The 22622-nt window shown below is 35.2% G+C and overlaps 2 protein-coding genes across 2 annotated transcripts; one reads left to right on the top strand and one right to left on the bottom strand.

Moving 5' to 3' along the window:
* Positions 1-2199: 2199 nt before the first annotated feature.
* On the top strand, positions 2200-14296 carry LOC21387418 (DNA mismatch repair protein MLH1). Its single transcript, XM_024171300.1, has 16 exons — positions 2200-2564; positions 2684-2856; positions 3390-3462; positions 3775-3909; positions 4033-4243; positions 4698-4846; positions 6300-6398; positions 7085-7154; positions 7294-7429; positions 8324-8418; positions 8517-8625; positions 9014-9179; positions 9979-10140; positions 11193-11358; positions 12831-12994; positions 13926-14296. The coding sequence occupies exons 1-16, from the start codon at positions 2289-2291 to the stop codon at positions 13968-13970; spliced, it is 2229 nt and encodes a 742-aa protein (XP_024027068.1). The 5' UTR covers positions 2200-2288; the 3' UTR covers positions 13971-14296.
* Positions 14297-15860: 1564 nt separating this feature from the next.
* On the bottom strand, positions 15861-22258 carry LOC112093239 (beta-adaptin-like protein A). Its single transcript, XM_024171299.1, has 11 exons — positions 22038-22258; positions 21149-21665; positions 20930-21054; positions 20178-20376; positions 19571-19799; positions 19259-19425; positions 18793-19002; positions 18222-18332; positions 17947-18123; positions 16515-16973; positions 15861-16300 (listed from the first exon to the last, which is right to left on the bottom strand). Exons 1-11 carry the CDS (start codon positions 22088-22090, stop codon positions 16010-16012), a joined length of 2538 nt encoding a protein of 845 aa, XP_024027067.1. The 5' UTR covers positions 22091-22258; the 3' UTR covers positions 15861-16009.
* Positions 22259-22622: the final 364 nt, after the last annotated feature.

The raw sequence follows: 22622 nt of genomic DNA, 5'->3' as shown, positions 1-22622 counted from the left end.
ATATATATATATAAAATAACTTTTTGGTTCGAAGAGAAATATTCTGTTGAGGATATTCTCTGGTAGGGTTAAAAAAAAGTCCTATTGATATTTTAGCACTGAAGATTCTCGTCCTACTCACATACATATGGGTTTTATTTAACGTTTTTTCAGATGAAGGTAGATATAAAAAATGTAACTAAAATTATTGAACACAACGATGATATTAGAGAGATAATATATTACTTGAGTGGCTAAATTCTTTAGTGATACTCCCTCCAATATCAATATTACGTTTAATAACTATTGCGTTGTGTTATTTATATAAGATCCGATATATATATATATATAAATAAAGAGAATTTTAAATTTAATAATTATTTTTTAATTTTATTATTTATGTCACTATAAAAAAATTTTGATGTCGTTATGGAAATAACTTGTAGCTTGTAATTTACAAAAGATAAACTTACAGTTTATATAACCTATAAGTTATTAATGGCATAAATACATTTAACAGTGCCATAAATAAGACTAATGTTACTTTATTAATAACCTAAAACTGCATGGTACCGATGAAATGTGTTTTATATTCCACTAATGAATTCTTTGACATCTATTTAAAATTTAAGGCTTGTATGGTAATATTCTCTCCCTAAAAGCATAATTGTTTGCGCTGCTTACTTTCAACTCGATAATACTTGAAAGACATGCACCGGCCTAGCTGCAAAGCACTCAAATCTTTCTATTATTTTTAATATATATTATTAGTTCAGTCACGGGCACAGTAGAAAATAACTTTATAAATTTAACTCGCGTTAAAATACGTGATTTTTAAAAAAATTAAAGTCAATTAGTTGGAGTAAGAGGAAAAAAATTCAAAAAATATCATCAAAAAAGAATTAAAGTTATACGAGAGTTTTTAACAAAAAAAAAAAAAATTTAAGCAGGAAGATATTTAAAAAGAATTATTTTAATTAAAAAAATGAGAAAAAAGTATTTTAAAGAAGAATATTAAAAAAAATGAATTGTCAAAGAATATTAGGAAAAAAATAAAAAATTGACAATAAACAAAAGAAAAAAGTACAAGTAAAAAATAAAAAAAATATGAAAGAAAAAAAAGAGAAGTTGACACATGATTAAAAAGAGCGTATTCTCTTTTATCTCTTTTATGCACGTTTATATTTGATTTAAATTAGATATATATTTATATATTTTTTCCGTTTGTTGCTTGATTATTTTATAGCATTCTTCACTTGTAAATTTGCATAAAGTGCGCAATTAATTATAACAAATTATAAAAGGCAGTATACTGTAGCAAAGTGAACTACACTTATCTTCCGTCTAAATTACAAAGACATTATCTGATTAAAATTTTCTTAAGTGAACACCCTTCGACACGAACTTTATTAACTCATGAACCAAAATCAATCCAAGTCGTTTATCTACTTTTTACTTTATCTGCACTGTCCATTTGAAAATCCTAACATATTAGCACAAAAGAAAACCGTCTCACTCACTGTTAAGGTCCCAGTCCGATTCACTTATGTCAAGAGACCTAAGACCCAGACGAAAGCCTAAGAGCAGGAAGGAGATTTTGTGCAGGTTGCTGAAAGAATTCCCGAGGAGGAAGTATCGCTTGACTGAGGCAAAGAAGCTGGACGCTGTTGTCATTAATCTTGACGGGAATGCCCTAGCATGGTTCTAGTGGGCAGATGGGAGACGAGCAATCACATATTCGAATTTAATCTTATTAAATTTTAGGTAAAACCATTTTTTAAAATCATGGTGTTAGTAGTTTTTTGGATAATTGTTTTAGCACTAAAAAATTTTATGAATAACAATAATTTTGATAATTTTAATTATTTAATTATTGTCACGTCAATAATTACTATAAATACCTATTTACTACTATAATTACTAAATAATCTACGTAGTTCCAACACAAAACAATAACTAAATCCATAAAAGAAAAGGAAAGAAAATAACTAAATGAATGTCATCCCTCATGAATAAGTCGTTTTTAGTTATTAAAAAAAAAAAAATTTTCAATCAATTTGTTTTTATTTTTATTCTGTTTTTACTTTTATCCAATCCTTTATTTTATTTGAGAAATTTATTTTTATTTTTTGAGTGTAATTTGGCGCTCCCAACTTGCAAACAACTCCTATATAAGCCTCGAAGTCCTAAGCGCGCGGTTTTTATTTTTCGCCAAACGATCTTCTCCCAGAACCAGTTAGAAAAAAAAAAAAAAACAAAAAAAAACAAAGAACACCAGAACTGTAGATTAGTTCTCGCAAAACCCTTCAATGGAGGAAGAAGACGAGGCAATGGTTATGGAAGTGGAAGAAATACAAGAAGAAGAAGAGAGAGCACCAAAAGAAAAAGAGCCTCCCAAAATTCGCCGCCTAGCGGAGTCCGTTGTGAACCGAATTGCCGCCGGAGAAGTCATCCAACGCCCCGTCTCCGCCGTCAAGGAGCTCGTCGAGAACAGCCTCGACGCGGGCTCGTCCTCCATAAACGTCGTCGTTAAGGACGGCGGCCTCAAGCTCATTCAGGTCTCCGATGACGGCCACGGAATCAGAGTCTGTCTTCCCTCTCTTTTCCTCTCTATTTTCCCGGAAATGGAAAGAAATCTCTCGGTTTTTCTCTTTTTCTAGGATTTTTTTTTGCTCTGATTTGGAATTTGATTGTGCTGTTTTAGTACGAGGACTTGCCGATACTATGCGAGAGGCACACGACGTCGAAGCTGTCTACTTTCGAGGATTTGCAGTCGATAAAGTCGATGGGATTTCGCGGAGAAGCACTGGCGAGCATGACCTACGTTGGCCACGTTACGGTTACCACCATCACCAAAGGGCAATTGCATGGTTACAGGTAGTGCACATTACCTGTTTGATTCAATGCGTCTTTGGCTTCTGATTATGTGGAAAAAAGGATTTTGAGAAAGTCGAATTTTCTATATTGGAGCATCTCCTTTGCACTGCCATTTTTGTTCTAAATTTGCCTGTCAGCTTTGGCACCAAACATGGCGTATGCAAAATTTTGGCATTTGATTGTTTTTATTTAATCATTAGAACATTATTTTTTATAAGATTAAAAGTGAACTTTTTATAAGTTTCAAAGCTTAATGATTATGAGAAAAAAAGTAGGTACAACATTTGAAGTAACATTATTCATGGAGCACAAATAAATAACATATTAAAAATACCATTGGCATTTGCATTGGAGATGGTTTTGTCTTATTATGTTTAAGGAAATGGTCTTGCTCACATGGGTGGTGAACATTTGAAAGTTGTGTTGACTAAAAAAAAAGAAAAAGAAAAGAACGGTTCAGTTTTCTTCTTGGTGTCTTTATTTTTGAGAGAAATGGATTGTGTTTTTCTTAAATCAGCTTCATGGTTGATCAGGGCATCTTATAAAGATGGAGTCTTGGAACACGAGCCCAAGGCCTGTGCTGCTGTAAAAGGAACTCAGATAATGGTAGGAACTAGAAAATTGTGGTTTGCCATAAAGCTGGTAAAAGTTTCATTTTTTCTTTTTTCAAAAAATTTTGAGAACTGTCTTACATACTGAACTCTGTGTGTAGACATAGGATCTGAAAAAGGCTTTCGGTTTGATTATGAGAAAGCTAGGGATGAATTGGAAAATATGAAGCTCTTTCTGTTTTCAGCTGCTATCTCATCCATGAAACTAGAAATAATTTTGGTTTTGAAGAATTACCTTTTCATGCACAAGATGCTTCTGCTTAAATTTCCAAGTTGTATGTTCTTAAAAATTAAAATGCATTATTAGGTTGAGAATCTGTTCTACAATATGGCTGCTCGGAGGAAGACACTGCAAAATTCTGCCGATGATTACCCGAAGATTGTAGACTTGCTAAGCCGTTTTGCCATTCATCACACACATGTTAGTTTCTCTTGTAGAAAGGTGGGTCTCTAGCATGCTGATCATTTATATTTATTATCCTTTTTCCTGCAAGGTTGGAGATTTTTATTGACTCAGGACTAGAGTTTTTCTTTTTCGTTTTCTTATCCTTGCTATTGCAATCAGCATGGAGCTGCAAGAGCTGATGTCCATTCTGTTGGTGTGCCATCGAGAATTGATGCTATTCGGTCAGTTTATGGGGTGTCAGTAGCTCAAAATCTGATGAACATTGAAGCTTCAGATGATGATCCATCCAGTTCAATTTTTAAGATGGACGGCCTCATCTCCAATTTCAACTTTGTTGCAAAGAAAATAACGATGGTTCTTTTTATAAATGGTATGTATCATTGATTTTAGTGCTATGAGTTCCTAATGCTATCTATGTTGTGAGTGTTGAGGATGGAAGTATGGTTAAGATTTTAAAAGCTAAATTTTAGGTTTCTGTCTTGCTTCTTTAGTGTCTTCATGATTACTCCAATATCTGGAGCTAAAGTGTACAAACCATGAAACTACTGACAATGCCCTAAGCTCAAAGTTGTTGTTCTTGTTTTTTTTGTTTGTTTGTTTTTTTTAATAGTAATTTTGACATTTTGTGTGCTGTTATTTGCTATGAATTATCGTAGATTCACTGAATTGATGTTATATGCCGAGTAAATATGCGAACAGCCACATTGATTCATTCGCACAGAAACCTAGAAATTTCCTCTTAAGAATATAAATTACGTGTTTCTTTCCCTTGTTTTTCTTCCACTAAAGTTGTTTAATTTGATTAATTTTCCTTTTTAGCACAGATAGATTGGTGGAATGGACTGCTTTGAAAAGATCTCTAGAAGTTGTTTATTCTGCAACATTGCCTAAAGCATCAAAACCCTTTATATATATGTCAATTACACTGCCAGCAGAGCATGTTGATGTTAATGTTCACCCAACAAAAAGAGAGGTATGTACTTTTAATACTTTTCTTTGGATGAAATTTACAACTGTGAATCTGTGATAGTGGTTTCGAGTTCCGTAGCTATTGAAACTCTTGGATGAATACACAGTTGTATTATACGTTTGGTTATAATGTTAAAATGGTAATGATTGGAAGAATAATCTAGTGGGAATAGGAATGAAATGGAACAAATTGATTTCTTTATTTGATAGGGACTTTGAGTTCAGATCCTGGAGTAAGATTTGTAGCTGTGGTTGACTACAGAACGAAATGAAGCTAGATTTATTTTGACCAAAATGGGCCCATCCTTAAGATAAATATGGAATTACATTTTCTTTTGTAGTGTAGCTTGTTTTCCCCTAGTCTTGAACTCTGTTTCTTACAGAAAAAAAGTAAATGTAGATTGATAAGCTTTTTCTGATACTGGTTCATTCTCGTATCCCATTCTTTTTTCTCTTTCTCCTCATTAAAAGTAAATGTAGATTGATAAGCTTTTTCTGTTATTGGTTCATTCTCATATTTCATTATTCTTTGTCTTCTTCTCATTTCCCCTCAGTAGTTTCCTCAACCCTTATGTCCTCTTTGGTTCTGCATGTTCTCTTCTGCATTTTAAATTATTTATATTTTTATCTTATTTTGTATATTTTGTTGCTTACGATTAAAGCGACAAAAGGAGTGGGAGAAAACTGCAGGCGCACTACTTTTTGGATTGACATGTTATGTGTACTGAGAACTCATATTTATTGAGTGCTTGTGATTGGTAACACATCATTTTCCATTTAGTACACAGTTTAGGGAGTGCTAGACATCTAGATGAACAAGACTGCCTAGAGGCATGGACTCTTCTATGAAGTAGCAGACCAAAACTTTTTTCAGGGGGCATAAATTTAGCAACATTTTTACTAAAACTACAATACAACAATCTTTTACCTTCGGTTATCTATTTGTATCTTTGAGTTTTTCCTCCTAAATGAACTAAGCTATTTATTTCAATATTTAAATTTTAGAGTTCAAAAGTTTGTCAATTTTATATAGTAGTATAGTTGGTTCTTAATTTGTTTGAGATATTAAGTTTGAAATATGAGTACTTAAAAATCAAAACTTAGGGTATAATTGAAATTTCTTAAAAAATTGTATAAATGTAATTAAAAAAATTTCAGGGATTGGCAAATAAGGAACAAAGTTGTAAAGGTTTTTCAGTTAGGGTCAGAACCTTGAAGAGCTCTTGGGCCCAGGGGGCAGCTGCCATCCGGGCCTGCTGTAGTTTCGCCCCTGCTTCTATGTATGCGATGTATCTTGTTCAGAATGCACAAGAGTAGTATGTCACTAATAATGTGGAAATTTCAGCATCCTAAGCTTTTAATCTTATTTTTATTTTTTTGGTAATGAAGAGTTGAGAGAAGTTACGTTCATTGCCTTATTCCTATATTGAAAAACGTTATGTTATGTGGACACGCAGGTAAGCATTCTAAATCAGGAAATCATCATTGAGAAGATACAGTCAGTGGTTGAGACAAAATTGAGGAATTCCAATGACACTAGGACATTTCAAGAACAGGTAATTTTTCAACTGGGTGTCAGCTCAGACTTGATATCTTTAAATACTTTACATAGAAGCTTTTTGAAGTTGTTTCTTATTTCCTTTTTTATGGAAACATTCAATGATATGGGACAGTTGTCAATGTGTTTCTACTTTTGCTCTCATGTTCCAATGAATTTCATTGAGATTGAATGGTTGATCCATGTGCAAATGCTAAAGGAATCAATCCCAAACGTTAACATGTTCTATAATTTTTTGTTCTTGCTGGTTTGCTGTTTCTTTTCTTCGAGGATCATTTTACTTCTTAGCTTTAATATATTTCTCCTTATTAGATTTTTTTTCCTATCAAATACACAGAGGCACAGGGCATAAGAGACTTACTCTAATGCATTTCAGTTTATCATGAAAAGTATGTATTCGTAGTGAATTTAATGCTTTCCTAACTAAAAGTGTAACATCCGTAACATTACTTCTATGGGAATGCGGATTATTTAGTCATCAATCTGTGGCTTAATCCTAAAGAGTTAAAAGCAGTCTTCCTTATATGTTGCAAAATCTGGTGGCACATCAGTAGATCCATTGATTTCCACACATTATTGTTTTTATCTTTTGCCATATATTTGTGAATGATACCACGATATCTGTAATTATGTTCCTTAACTGATGCCTTTTCTCTCGGCATTTCTTTTGGGTATACTGGACAGACAATTGAGCCATCTTCTTCTTGTCAAGTGAGTTCACGGAAGGATTCAGATCTCAATCCCTCACCATCTGGTACCTTGAGTGCTTTCATTAGTTTACATTGCACACTGTTGCTTGTTTTTACTTTTAGTCATACTCCGTTAGTTGACATTGCTCATTATTTCAAGAGTTTGTTAACTCTTGATATTGTATATTTTCATGTCTTTAACAGGGTCAAAACCAATGAAGGTTCCAGTGCATAAAATGGTCAGAACAGATTCATCAGATCCTACTGGAAGGTTACATGCCTACATGCAAGCCAAGCCTCAAAACCATCTCGATGGAGGTTCTAGCTTGACTGCAGTTAGGTAGGGTTGTATCTTCTTGAAAATAACGCTTGTGCATGTGACTTTCTGGTCTTTTTTGCTTTTATCTTAAGGGTATTTATCATAAACCTGTTATTTGTTTTGCATTTTTTTTCCTTACAGATATACTTACCCTCATATATCTAGAAACTTACAAAAAATAAATTTGAAATTTCCTTCAAACCCCTCCCTTTAATTGCTTGGATTAGGGGAAAATTATGAAATTTAGTAATTTATCAAATTTACCCTTACTAAACATAGTGGAAAACACTAAATTATGTCCTAGATAGTTGCATTCAACGACCTCTTTCTCTTTCTTCCTCTATTCTCCCATACTCTATCCCCTTCTGGTGCCGATGGTGTGAGGCCATCTCCTATCACGCCGAGCAAGCATTGGATTTTGTGCTAAACCAGAGCATCTTGTTGGCGCTGAGTTCGTGCCAATGAACATGGGAAGGTTGATAGAAAAGGACAGAAAATGAAAGAAGATGAGATCACGAGAAAGAAATGTGTGGTTTGGATTCACGTAATATAGCATAATATTCAGTGTTGGGATATTGTTTACTAAGGATAAATATGAAAAACGAAATGTAACCAAGGGAATTTGAAGTGCATTTCAAATTTGAACTGGTGTTTCTTAATTTCTAGGCATGCTAGGGAATTGTAAGAAGAAAGCAAAAGAGGGGAGGTTTTTGATAATTTCCTTTTTTTTTATTCTTTAAAATATATAAATTTTCTTCCCATAAAGGAAAAGCTGGCCTTAGGTTTTCCTTCCCTTTCATTTTTTGGTATTTACATAAGAAGTTTGTATTTCAATTTCCAATTTTAAACACTCTTGTGACATGTAGCTGTATGTGCATAATTATTCTTGCAAATTCATAAAGACACCAATTGCAGGTCATCTGTTAGACAAAGAAGGAACCCAAAGGAAACTGCAGATCTTACTAGCATTCAGGACCTTATTGATGAGATCGATAGAAAATGTCATTCTGGTAAATTTCTGACCAAATGCTTTGCATTTCTATGTAGTGAAACCATCTGTCATGTAGATGTGGAAGATACCTTCTTATTGACGTGTATATTTCTGTAGGTCTACTGGACATTGTAAGACACTGCACATATATTGGAATGGCAGATGACGTCTTTGTGTTGCTTCAGCATGACACTCATCTCTATCTTGCAAATGTGGTGCACTTGAGGTAATGATTTGCTCAAGCGTATCTGGTTCAGCTATTATTACTGTCTGTTATATGTTTATGCTCAAATTGCCGTATGTTGTGTCTAGATTTTCAAAGGTTGATTGATTAGGGACTTTTCATTTGGCGGGTAAATTTGGAAGCATATTGAACAGAGATATTCCTAGCCCACAATCATGCATCCAACTGATATATTTGTACTACATAATTATAAGTAGATGTGACTTTGTTAGGATATACAACTTTGGGTGGACTTGTGTGCTTTTTGTCCAGTATTTTCATTTGTTTCTTAAACGATGTGCATTGGTCTTGCAAGCTAGGTGCTAGACGTGATTCTCTTCCTTGTGATCAGTTTCTTAACTAGTTTAATTTCTCTCTAATGGGTCTACAGCAAAGAGCTTATGTATCAGCAAGTTTTGCGCCGTTTTGCCCATTTTAATGCTATACAACTAAGTGATCCAGCACCTCTGAAGGATTTACTTTTGTTGGCACTGAAAGAAGACGATTTAGATCCAGAATACGAGGAGAACGATGAATTGAAAGAGAAGATAGCAGAAGTAATTTGTTTTCTTCCTCTATTATGTTATTGTGAAATATCTTTCTTGTTTCCTTCTGCAACTCTATTGCTAACTTTCAGAATCTTTATTATTCCATTTATTTTACTTGGGGTAATTTAGCTAGTAGTTCCTAAACTAGAAAACTAGCAATCAAGACTAGGATACTGAATCAAGTTCCTAATTAGCATAATAATTCCAATTTTGTGGATCTTATTATATCTGTACCAGTCTACCTTTTCCTGCTGGATAGTAGAGCGGCCATGGAGGAACAGTTATTTGTCATTTGCAGGACTTTCTGCACGTCTACATTTAACAATTTTACATTTCACCGTGATAAATGCCGTTACTAGCTTCTTTTATTAGCAGAGATATTCGAATCAGGAATAATTGATGAAATCTTTTTTCCCTTAGTAGGTAACAAAAGATCCAATATGAAAGTATCATAAGTAATAACTTACTGGAGTTTGTTTTATTTATTTATTTTTTAATCTCCTTCAGATGCAAATCTCTTCTTCATTGTTGTCGTTGTATCTCAAAGTTTAACATAAATAAGAGAAATAGATGTAGTTATGTAGACGTCTCATGGTTGTATTGAAGTACTTTAACATTCAATCAAAATACTATATGCAGTTTTATACAGTCACGCAGTTAGCATTATTTTTATTCATTGTATTGATGCTATTTTTTTCACCAAAGTAACTGAATGAAGTCCATAGCATTCCTTGCAAGTTTGTTTGTTTCAATTATCTGTCTTTTTCTCTTTTTATGAGTTTTGACTAAACGTACTCTTATTCTCCAGATGAATACAGATCTGTTAAAGCAAAAGGCTGAAATGCTAGAAGAGTATTTTTGCATTCATATAGACACACATGGGAATTTAGCGAGGCTTCCAGTTGTACTTGACCAATACACACCTGACATGGACCGTGTCCCTGAATTTGCACTTTGTTTGGGAAATGATGTAGGTTCTACTAAAGTGGTCCCCTATCATTATGTTTTTCTTTTTGCATTATTTCACATTTTTGTTTTTAGATACTTTAGTTTTCAATTGTTTAAAACATTTTCTTCCTACTTATGTTTATATGTCTAGTATTTTCACCCATATAGGAAAAAACTTGTAGAAAAGAAACTAATAACAAATCTATAGATTAACCTTATAATTTATACATAAAAGATATGTATAATGTCTTGTTATCATTTTCTTTTGTGCCATAAAATGTTACGTTAGCGTCAGGAAAAATTGATTTTGTTCTACCATGTCTTTTCCAGAAGAAGTCAATATGTAGTGGAAAGATAGTTGAGTGCTTTCAATTACAGGAGGAAGGTCAATACATGAATATCTAGCGATAGGCTCAAAACCCTATTTTACATTAGAGTCCACAACATGTGTATGAGAAAGGACTGCGGTTCTAGGACCCATTTCTCTTAGCTCAAGAGCTAACAGGAGGTGTTCCGTTTTTTCTTTCTTTGTATTTTAACAAACATATTACAAGGTGTGATGGCTGCACACTCTAAAATTGATATACAGACTCGTGTAGAATGTTTAGGCAATAGTTGCAAAGATCACAATCTGAAACTTTAATATTTGACTGGACCAATTGAAAGTTACTTGTGTAAATTTGATCAAAATGCTGTAGCTGTTACTATTACTATTGACGTGATTCTGTTTATATTTATTATTCAGATTTTTTGGCCATTACAGTTTGCTTGCTACAATTATATGTAAATTAAACTTTTTCAAGGATAGAGTCATCACACACTGAGAGGCTTAACTTGTTCATGGACTGTTTAAAGAATCGTAAGGTTGATAATTTTTCATTATTGAAAAGGAGAATCTCTAATATGAGGGGTGGCCCACTGCATTCATGTAACACTTTGCATGTAAATCACTTTTTTGTAATGGTTGAATTTTTATTTTCATTTGGTACTCAAATATTTTGTTGGGTGATCTCATGGTTTATTGATATTACTTTGTACGTTGTGTGGATTTTGATTTTCTATTGGTTACTGTAGGTAAACTGGGAGAATGAGAAAAATTGCTTTCAAGAAATTGCAGCTTCTCTTGGAAACTTCTATGCTATGCATCCTCCTATGTTGCCCAACCCATCTGGTGATGGTTTGAAACTTTATGAAAAGAAAAGACCTTTCAAGAATACTGAAGATAGAGAATATACCTCAGGTGATACACGTATGGCTGATTATTTCAGTTTGTTTGTTTGTTTGCTTTTTTTTTTTTTTTTATTGGTTTTTTTTTTTTTTTTCTTTTTTTTTTTTTTTTATTGGTTTTTTTTTTTTTTTTCTTTTTTTTTTTTTTTTAATAGGCTTTCTTTATATATGTGCCTATCCTTCCTACTAAAATGCAATTAACTCTTACCCAGCTTTTTTATTATTATTATGAAATACATGGCAAAAGCAATGCTATTCTTTAGATCCTACTTGATTGCCAACTTGGTAAGGACTTCTTGTTCTCCTGTTTATATTTGGTAATTTGTTTCTAATTGAACAAGAAGGAAGAAAAAACTCATCATCTATCTTATTGTTTTTGTTCTTAAAGGACTTTCAATGTTGTATCTATCCATAGCAAAATATTTGTTTTAATTTCTATTGATAGTGGAATTTTCAGAAAGTCTATTCCAATTACACTGGAATTCTTGAGAACTTATTAGGAAGCAGTAGTCTAAAAGATCTTGAAAACTTTTCTAGGCGCTTTTTTCAGTTCATATGTATCCCGGGCTTATAGATCATGTTCTTAGAGAGCTTCCTTGGTCTCTGTTTTCATGTTATACACTATTTGATATTGTAAGGAAAAAACAGATAAAGGGTCTTGAGTTTCATTGCTGAGTATTTGGATCTGCAAGGTTGCTAAAAGATCAACCAACTTTGTAACAAAAGTTGTTCCACCTGATGCATGTCTCTTAAGGGCTTTATGAATGGTTGTTGATAGGCAGTAAAACCGAATGTTGATGAAGTAACAATTGGATCTGGTTGAAAAAACTTTCTGGAGGGCGGAATAAAGCTGTCCAATTGCTGTCAAACTTGGAAAATTGAGTTTAACTGAAATAAGGGGTTAATGAGCTGGGATGTTAGTTCTGAGAAACTCAGATGTCATCTCAATACCTTAACTAACTGATAGGCAACTATGTTGAAATAATGAGATTGTGATGATTTTTTAATAATGAAAGTAACTGAAACAGGGCTTTCTGTATCCTGTACAAGCTTGTTAAGAAGGCACATTTGTTACTTGACTTGTGTGCTCTCTTTCTCTCGGAATGCTCTGCTGTCCTTTTCTTTTCTGTTCGACTGTTTATTATCATATCTATTTGTGCTTCAAACACTTTTGCTTACGTGGTACTTTTCTTTTACTTGAATTTTGCCTCTCTGTAAGCTATGTTACATAATTTATATTAATCACTTCTTTTAACATCTTTGGTCATTTCGAATGCCTTAGTTCAGCCTCACTATGGGGTCTTATCATTTTTCATATGCATTGGATTATATGCAATGGCTGCAGATTGACTATACAAGCACAACTTGTTTGTTTAATTTGTCCACTTTAGTATCATTAGGCCAGCCAAAATGGAGGAAATTGATGTGAAATGTCTCTCATTTGATCAAGGCAGTTCCTATTTTATGACTGTTCTCTATTCACAGGGTATGATGCCACAAGGGAGACTGAAATTGAGCATGAATTACTTTCGGAGGCAGAAACTGCGTGGGCCCAGCGTGAATGGTCAATCCAGCATGTCTTGTTTCCAGCAATGAGACTCTTTCTTAAGCCGCCAACTTCTATGGCTACAAATGGAACATTTGTTCGTGTAAGTTCTCTCTACAGAAAGTACTTTGTTGATTATTATCATTGCATTCTTGAGCTGTCCTTTTAAATCCGAAGATTCATCTACGCTGGGGTGGGAGGTTCACCTTGTAGGCATTACTAATGTCTTAAATTTGAGTGACATGGCTTATTTTCCCAAGGATGAAACTTAGGAATTAGTTGTTTGGCTGAATAAACACAGGAATTAGTTTTTCCGTGGTTCTTTTCCGTTTTATGTAAATTTCTAAGGTCTATTTCATCAAGTCTCATGCTCGGACTAAAATGGTTTTCAATTTTAGCCGTCACTTTCTTGAGAAACATTTTTTATCATTAGGAGACATTCTAATGGACTCCCCTGAGAAGGAAGAGTAGAAAGTATGCATAAGATCGGATTAAATTTTGTCCCGAGTTTTAAACCTTTCAGTTCTACGGATTGGATTTGGATAAAGTAGAGAGATAGAAAAACTTACCTCAAAAAAAAAAATTTTAAATGATTTTCTTGATTGTTAAGAGTTTATATAGAGTAAATTGATTAATAACCTTTAGTAAATGAATAATTTTATTGAAAACAGATGCAGAATCGAATTAAAACAAAATATATGAATTATTTCTGAAGAGGTGTCCAACAGAAGTTAGCCATTTTTGTACGTACCCCAAGAAAAATTACGATGCTACATTTTTTCCAACTTAGGCCAATTGTCCTCGTACGATTTGAATATTCATTTTAGCCTTTTATTTTCCCCATTTGTCACTTGACCTAAAATTTGAAGTGGAATCCTATTGGTTTTCTCTTTAGCCTGATATTTTCCCCATTTGTCACTTAACCTAGCACAAGTTGCTCTTACTTTGAGACATCAATTTTTCTTTCGTTCTTTTTCTTTGGTGAAAATTAGTTTAGATGTTATAAATTGTAAAACTTTTACTTTCTTCTGCAGGTAGCTTCACTGGAAAAACTCTACAGGATATTTGAAAGATGCTAACACGAATAGTTCGGGCTTCTCGGTTCATTCCGTACCTTATGTTTTGACCTTGGCACATAACGGTGATACTAGATCTGTTCTCTTTTAACTGTCCCTACAATGAAATCTTCACTGCTCGTTAAGATTTACACGGCAGATGTTAACAGGAGGGTGTAGTTGTAAATTCTGTACATTCTTTTCTAGTGAAGTAAAACTTATTGAAGTTTGTATTACCATCGTGTGATCTTGGCATTATTGAAGTATGCGTGGATAAATGGAATTTGTACATTGTTTGTTTGTTTGCTTTTAGTAGGAATACAGAATAAAGAACAAATATACTCCGAACATTGAACCACTAATCTAAGCGGCAAATTTCATTAGCCAAGGTCTATTTCGCCATGTTTTGAGCCAGCTCATTAACTCCCGCGGAATCCAAGTGAAATTGCAAATCAAACGAGAATTCGTTGTTTGGAAATCCACAACAGAACTCGTATTCATTAAATCTTGAAGAAACATTCATTACTCTATCCTAGAGACAAGCATTTATGGAGTGTTCATACCTCTTCTTGTAGCTCTCAAATCGTATTGAATCAAACGTTAGAGAGATACTTGAGCAATCAAAACTTTTATATTCAAAAACCAAGATTATAGGTTACCAAGCGCTTGATAAATTGGTGAAGTGGATAGTCAATATCCCAACTTAAAGTTGGTGGTTGTAGAAGATGTGATGAGCCTTGAATAGAGAAGTCACTGGATTGCATTGGAGTGATCAAACCGAAAAGACAACTGACATGATAAAAGAGGTCAAGCAGCCGTTTATTTGGCGATAATGGACGTGCACATATTGTTAAACTGTTACAGATTGCATTTGCCTACTCTTTCTCTACCTCTTCTTTATTATGGCAATTTCATGTTTTGCGATCAAATTGAAAGTCACTTGTGTATCAAAACTAATTAATTTAATATTTGGTATATTGTGTTGCGACCGTTATTGTTGCTCCCATCCCTCCAGAACGGTCATCCAAGCGTCGGCAAGAATTGGCAAAAACTGACCAAAATAGACCGATCACTGATCAGTCGGTTTCTTCCTATCGGTTGGTCCTCAATCTCCTAATTTTTGATAACCAACAAACACCCATATTTAAATCGAGGATAAGAGGCCACAACTTGGGGAATTTATGGGCTTCAATGGGACCATAAGGACGAAGAATGTTGTAAATGGAGTGGTGAGCAGTGTCATTGTCAGTATTCTTGTCCTTCTCACTTTATCACTGACCACCATTATGCCGCCAACCTCTCTCGCATCGTTATCACGGAAGGAGATATCGGGGTGAGAAGATTAATGGAAAGATTTTAAAACATTTTGTTGTTGGTAGGAAGAATTTAGAAGGAAATACATTTTGATGAAAATTTTGAAATCCTTAAAAACACCGTAATTTTTTATGCTCTCAGTATAACCAGATTGGAAAAGACAATCATACCAAGCACAACTAAGAAAATCCTCTCTGTTGTCTCTATTTTCCTCACCTCCATTATACGCTTTTCTTCAGTTTCTATAGTCACTCCTACGAAACACAGAGCCTAAAAGGTGACGGGGAAAACAAATGAAGAAAATAAATTTACTGAAACAAGAAAATATATCAAACTCACAAGTCAACATGACAATTGTGCCTTGAAAAAAAAAAAAATACAGATAAAACCCGCATAAAAAACGCCCGATAAATTTTGGATTTCTAAAGGGACAATTGACAAACTACAAATTTATGGTTGATTCAGGTTTTAGATGAATCATTTGTGTTGAATGTTGAAGATTGGATATTGACAATACACAATTATAGAATGTGGGGAAAAAAACCCAAAAAAAAAAAAAAATCCAACCCACATCTAAATATCTTATTATACACGGATCTACAGCTATCCAAAAAAAAAAAAAAAGTTTCTACAATTACGTCTCTTGCTCATTTTTGTTTTCCACATCTGCCGTAGAGAGTGAATTCATCGAAGAACACTCAACTGAAGATACTTTCCTCTGAGCCTGAAGGAGATCATTTTGGATGTTCTCAAGGCAAGCCAAATTTGGACAGAGCAGATTGGAACAAGGATGAAAATTCCTGTGATACACTTTGATCGTCGGCTTTAATCTTTATTTGAGCTTTGGAATTTGCTGTGCTGATTACACACTCCACAAGAAAGATAGATGGTTCTTCAGCTTTTTGTGCAAAGAAGAAGAACTTGAAGTTTGGGGATTGGCCACCGGATGCAATGCAGTGAACGGAATGACTTTGCATGTGTAGAAGTAGTGCCTGAGGTGTCGTCAGTGCTCCGACTCCTGAAGGGCTCATAGAATATTCCTGCACCAGATAACAACACACAATGCATCAGCAACGACTTTAAAAGAGAATCATACTGGAACCAAGAGGCTTCCCAAACGGCAAACTCATGGTTCATAAAATGATTAACAGAGGTATTTTCTCTGCTAACGTTCAACTGAAAGTACAGTAATGAGCTTGGATAAGTAGAAACGAGTATGTTAAGAGCCATATAGCTATAATTTACAAAATAAACCTGTGATAAAGATATGGGCAGTTGGCGCCACTTCTGCTGAAATGTGCTTGGATCTAGAGCAGCTTTCGGGTTGAGATTCAAAGGAGGTGGTGAAGGTGCTGGTGCAAGTGCGGGTGTTACTGATACACCTAGACCAAGTAGATTATCAATTGCGAAGCTTGATTGTGAAGCACTCGATGGCACCACGGTATTTGTACTTAACAAGTCTGACTGTGGTTGCGAAGCAACGATGGACACTAATGAACTATCATATGAAGGAGCATTGTATGCACCATTGTTACTAGGAACTCTAGTTTCCTCCTCCTCTGAGGTACTTAGAAGCAGGTCCTTGTCATTTGCCTCAACTCTATGACCCGGAACACCAGTATCTGTAGATTCTGTCCCAATAGATAAGTTTCCAAGCTCGTCTGAAAACTCAAATGGACCACGGTGTTCCTTGTCAGTGAACATATAAGATGGCTGCAAAGATCCAAATATTCCAATCCATTAGCATCCCATTTTCAACATTCTAAAACATATTTCAAACCAGCCCAAGAAACGTGTGCGTGTGAAAATAATGCCACCGGGTGCACATAACCAGCAGAGTCTCGGTGTCTTATAAGTTTTTTTGGGGCTCAAATAGAGGTGTCTTAGATTGTTTATGAATTGCAACATTCCTATTTGTATCAAATTTCAAGTTGATAAAAGAACAAATTACACTGACACCATGATCATGTAAAGAACAAGTTCGCACACTTGGATAGACTTTACAAGCTAGTTACAAGTGTTTTTTGCGAGCAAACCCTATCTAAAGATCCATGTTACGTCCATTACATACTAACAATCTGCGACAATCAATTGTGGGAAGAACCAACTTCATTGTATATGGAGCCAATTTATTGATGACAGTACAAAAGGATATTTATTGTGAGATTATAAAATTATTGTTGGCCCACCTCTTAACAGCTTAAGCTTTTGGAATGGATTGGTAAACTAACACAGTATTAGAGCGAGAGGTCCCGAGTTCAAACCCCTGCAATTACACTCTTTATCCCCTTTAAGTTGTCATCACATGTTGGATCTTTAATATATAATTTATGCTTATTATCAAATATTCATGTGTTGGGCTTTCCAATTCATTTACCCACACGATTGTCTATTGTCCAGCCCACACGTGATGAGTGTGAGATTATAAAATTATTGTCGACCCACCTCCTAACAACTTAAGCTGTTAGAATGGGTTGGTAAACTACCATTTATCAATAGACCTGTCACCTTTTTAAAAACACTTGTATCAACTCCCTACTTCCCTCTTCATTAGTTCCCATCTCTAGACCTTTTTAAAAAACTTTGATTACCCAACCAGAAAGTTGATCAACTATCCCATGACCAGTAAAATTTATTAGAAACTTATAATCACAATATCATTCATGGAGAAGAAAACTAAGCTTACTTTCTGGTATACAACAGATAAAGTGTTAAATTCGTCAAAAATGCGATCTTTGACTTCACTGCTCTGAGTATCAGCAAAGACAGAAACAGCTTGCTTCGGGGGGTTCACCACACGTTCTGCTACTGTTACGTTATACTGCAAAAGCCTGTAGTAGAATAAGGCTCGGTCATGAACATCCTGCAACCAACTAAAATTCTCATTGAACATTCCCAGCCAAAATACTCCAACAAAACATAAATATATGAAAGAAAAAAAACATCTGGATCAACATGTACCTGGTGAAAATCAGCAACCCCAGCAGCCAATGCAGCTCCCAAGGTTTTTTGCGTCTCGGGTGGCCTTTTGAAAAAGCACTTCATTACTGCTGTTAGAAGATGTAAGCGAACCTGTGCAATGACAATCAGACAATCAAGCAAGAACTAAGAAGAAATATACATTGCAAGCTATAGTTCAGTTCTAATGTCCAAACTAGAAGAGAACAGATTCAAAAGATTGCTGTCATTTCATTCCTGTGACACGAGAAAGTCGTTAACATCATCTTTTTTTCCCCCTTATTCCTGTTAAAGTTGTTTTTTTCTTTTTCAAAAAAAAAAAAAAATTGTAGTTAAGGGTTCAAGGCATTGTGGACAGGTGGAGAGGACTTCCCAAATTACCACGTAGTAAAGAAATAAAAGTTCAAGTCACTTCATAGTTGACTTTGTTTCATTAGAAGGTGGAATATATCTGTAGCTATAAACAAAAAAATGACGGTAAAAAAAAAAAAAAAAAAAAACAGGTGAAGGATCAAATTATTCCAAGTAAAACAATTTCACAAAGCTTATAAGAGGCAGTGAGCATCTTAATTACCTCAGCAGAATGCTCATCATCCCAATTTTCAATTAAACTCTCTAAGATATAAGGTGCGTCCTGCATGTCCTGAGAATATTCCCCCAACATCCATATAAGAGCTGCCTTGGCCTTAGGTTCTTGAATATTTTTGCTGCTGATATTGCCAACAACTGCGATGCAATCATGACTCCATTGTGGATATTTCCTTAGCAGATCTTTTACAAGGACCTGCATAGAAAACTCCAAACTTGTATCAATTCATGTATACGCAAACAATCAGGTTATTTCTTTATTCTCTCTCTCTCTCTCCCTCCCTCTCTGTCTCTCTGTCTCCCTCCCTCCCTCCCTCCCTCTCTCTCTCTCTCGATGTCGATGTCGAGTCAAGACGCACTTTGAACATTCACATATGTTTCATAAAATACATGAGTAACAAGTAAGCATAAATCTACATCCAGCACCAAACAGGTATAGATGTAACATTTACCAGAGCTTCAGAAGTCACATAGTCCTTTTCCATCTCTAGAAACTGAAGAAGCCGATCAACAATTGCATTCACATCATACTGCTCCAGTGCTATTTTCCCAACAGCACGAATTGACTCTCTTGCAATGGGAATGTCAACATTTGCAGCGTATTCGCATAATTCCGTCACTGCAAAAATTCAAGGTCATGCATTAGTTATTTTTGAAAGCTAAAAAATAAAAATAAATGAAACAAAAGCACCTACGACCAGAGAATGGCTCCAAAAGCATTACAGGATTGAAATTTTACATGCATCCAAATGGTGTTCGCTTACCAATTTCGTAAGTGTTACTCTCATTCGCTACTGCAGTCAACATTTCAAGCTTCAACTTTTTGACATATGAAGGCTCATTGTACTGGCAATAGAAGTGTTTGTAGTCTGAGGCAAATATATATGGTGCACGCATCACCAAGAGATGCAGGTGGCTTAAAACTGCATAAGATTGCTCTGGACTTCCTGAACTCACTAGAGTTAGGAGAGGGGCTTTAATTCGTTCATATACCTACCAATAATTATTTGCATCAGAAAATTGTTGATCTCATAAAAGTAACCAAGCTAATAACATACAGGAAAAACAACAACAACAACAACACAACACAACACAAAACAAACTGGGCCAAATAACAGATACATATCAACAGGGTTAGCATCAAGTAAAATATCTCCTTAAATCATTTCTCTACACCGTACTTATAAATGTCTTTCTCAGCTGGTTAATCCGCAAGGTTTATTCTCTTGTAATTATAGAGAAGGAAACTCCAACTTAGCTACAAAAAACTGTTTCGATTGACCATATAATTTCCATTTTTCATCACATGAACATTATATGCTTTCTGAATTAAAAGATAACATCGTAGAGTTAAAAAAGTTAAATACATACCTGTTGATGAACATCAGTCATGGACAAAGTCAAATGTAGAAACAGTTTGGTAGTTGCCAAAACAACAGCACCATTTGCATGGTGAAGTCTATCTTCAAGAAGATTCATTATGTCAAATATCTCATTGCTATCAGAAGGAACGTACTTAGCCACCAGCTCTAGTACAAGACACTGTGCCCATTCACTAAATTCCTTGATTCTGCATTGCATAACACGAAACAACATAAGCTAGAGCTTCTAAAAACGTGACTACCAGGCTCATATATTGACAGTTTATAATTCACCGTAAAATCAGTAACGGAATAAACTTTGGTAAAAGCTCGTGTGCCATGCAAAGAACTTCACCATAATTTACTAACGCTTGTATAATAACACCCACACATACCCAGACACAAAAGTTTCATGTGTTATTTTCTCATTCAGTAGCATACATGATAAACGCATCCCTTCCACAGGCCTATGAACTCTTTCTGGCAGCCAAATGAATGCCATGATGGCTCCCTAGTAGTGAAGTAATTTGATTTTAGTCTCATTATCCAAATGTGACAGCCTAACAAGTATTAAGCACAGAGCACCTTCTCCAAATACTCTTCCTCAACTCGACATAAAACACAGGATTAATAGATTATCATTCTGACCTCAACAAACTACAATGTTAGTAGTAATATGTAAACAGTGGAAAAAAAACAAAGAACAACATAGTTAAACCCGAAGAGAATTTAATCTTTTAATAAAAAGAAATGTAAACATACCGATTTAAAAGATAGTAAACAACTGGCTTGCTAAGTAGAGTCTCCCTATCCCTCAATGCTTCCTCAGAAGTGGTTGCTTCTGAGCTCCAAATTTCTTGTAGGGCAGACAGACAATTTGCAACAACCTGGTGATGCCACAACACAAAAAAGTGCGTAATTAAAATGGCAAAGTAACATTTCCTGTTCAAAAAATTTATCACACAACCGTTATGGCCTCACCTGTGTATCTGGATCATTAAGCAGCAAATGCTTAAGAACAGCCGGAAAATCTGCATCGACACAAGTCAAAGCCGAGATATGATACAATTTCAAAACCCCCATAACCGCAACCGTCCTTACATAACTATTGCTGTCCTTTAATCCCGATCCCAATTGCCCCACCAAATACTCCACCAGATTTGCCACTCGCAGCGAGCACAGACTCCTCAAGGCGAGCCCGCGGATCATCGGATCCTCGTCCTTGCAATCTCGTTGAAGGAAATTGATCGTCAAAAGTGCGAGATCGGGGTTGACCTTCGCGTAGTTGCCAACATAAAGATAGCACATTTTCTTCAGAACAATGTCCGGCGTTACCGAGCACATCACCATCTCTCCAAAAAGCGACGAGACATCAATGCCAATTGTCATGTACGATATGACCTTCTTGAAAAGCTCTCGCTTCGAATCGTCCACTCCCGGAGCTCGGCTTCCGGCAAGCTGCCGAAGCTGCAATTTGAGATCCGACACTTCGCTTTTTCTAATTAAAAATTACATTTTGAGTAAACCAAATTATCAATATACTCAGTTCAAACTAAAACTCTTCCAAAATGCAATTCTAATGCCAAAATCAAATCATCGATGACTATCAATTGAGCTATGTTTGGCTGCTGAGAAAGTAAAAAAGGGGGAAAAAACACTAAACACACTAAATTCACTACGGTTTTCTCACTTGCTACTTAGATGATTCATGCATGAAAGTTAACCAATCGTTTGGGAATCAAATCGTAGAAAAGTCGATTGCTTCTCTTTTCCTATATTCAATTGCATTATTTATAATCGTAAAGACTTTCTCAGCAGCCAAACAGAGTGTTACGCCAGGGTTTTGAGACATTATGTTGGCTTGGCTTACCCGGAAGGTTGAGACGGCGACGGAGATCGGTTGGACTGAGCCGGCGGAGCCATGGCGGATCGGAGTTCAGCTACGTTAGGTTACGGTAAGTTTCTGTCAGTACGATGCCGTACGATGAGATCGGTGATCAGATCGAGGACGAGAGTTTAACAGAGAGAGAGAGAGAGAGAGAGGAGTTTGGTCAGTTGATTGATCTGATGGGGGAATTGGGAAATGAAATGAATTTCCGCTGTGGTGCGAAAATCTTCAGAGTGAAGAGTTGATGTTGACGTGGCTGAATCTGATTGGTAGGGTACAGGCGTAGGCTTTACTACAGTGAGGCGTCGCTCGTCGTCTGACGAATGTATCTACTATTCCTTTCCAACTGATCTATTCTGATCTTTTTGCTTTATTCTGATCTTTTTGCTTCAACGAAACGGCGCCGTATGCTCCTCAACAAGAAAAAAACGTGAAAAATATTACAAGAAACTTAAAATGATTAAAAATCTTAGGCCTCGTTTATTTCACCGATTCGAGTTTTCAATTTTAAGTTTTTACAGTAAAAAATTCTCATAAAATGTCACATCTAACTTTTTCTGTTACAGT

This window comes from Morus notabilis, unplaced genomic scaffold (genome assembly GCF_000414095.1).
Source record: "Morus notabilis unplaced genomic scaffold, ASM41409v2 Scaffold1782, whole genome shotgun sequence".
Classification (NCBI taxonomy): domain Eukaryota; kingdom Viridiplantae; phylum Streptophyta; class Magnoliopsida; order Rosales; family Moraceae; genus Morus; species Morus notabilis.
Note: the sequence above shows the minus strand (reverse complement) of the source record. Positions and strands in the feature narration are given on the sequence as shown.

Bases quoted from the DNA above. Each gene is read 5' to 3' on its own strand.
- LOC112093239 (XM_024171299.1), bottom strand. From the start codon at position 22,090: ATGGCTCCGCCGGCTCAGTCCAACCGATCTCCGTCGCCGTCTCAACCT. The intron at 19,426-19,570 runs GTAAGCGAACAC...GAATTTTTGCAG, and splicing joins GAGTAACACTTACGAAATTG to TGACGGAATTATGCGAATAC. The intron at 18,124-18,221 runs GTACATGTTGAT...AGTTGGTTGCAG, and splicing joins GGGTTGCTGATTTTCACCAG to GATGTTCATGACCGAGCCTT.
- LOC21387418 (XM_024171300.1), top strand. From the start codon at position 2,289: ATGGAGGAAGAAGACGAGGCAATGGTTATGGAAGTGGAAGAAATACAA. The intron at 4,847-6,299 runs GTATGTACTTTT...GTGGACACGCAG, and splicing joins TTCACCCAACAAAAAGAGAG to GTAAGCATTCTAAATCAGGA. The intron at 12,995-13,925 runs GTAAGTTCTCTC...TTTCTTCTGCAG, and splicing joins CAAATGGAACATTTGTTCGT to GTAGCTTCACTGGAAAAACT.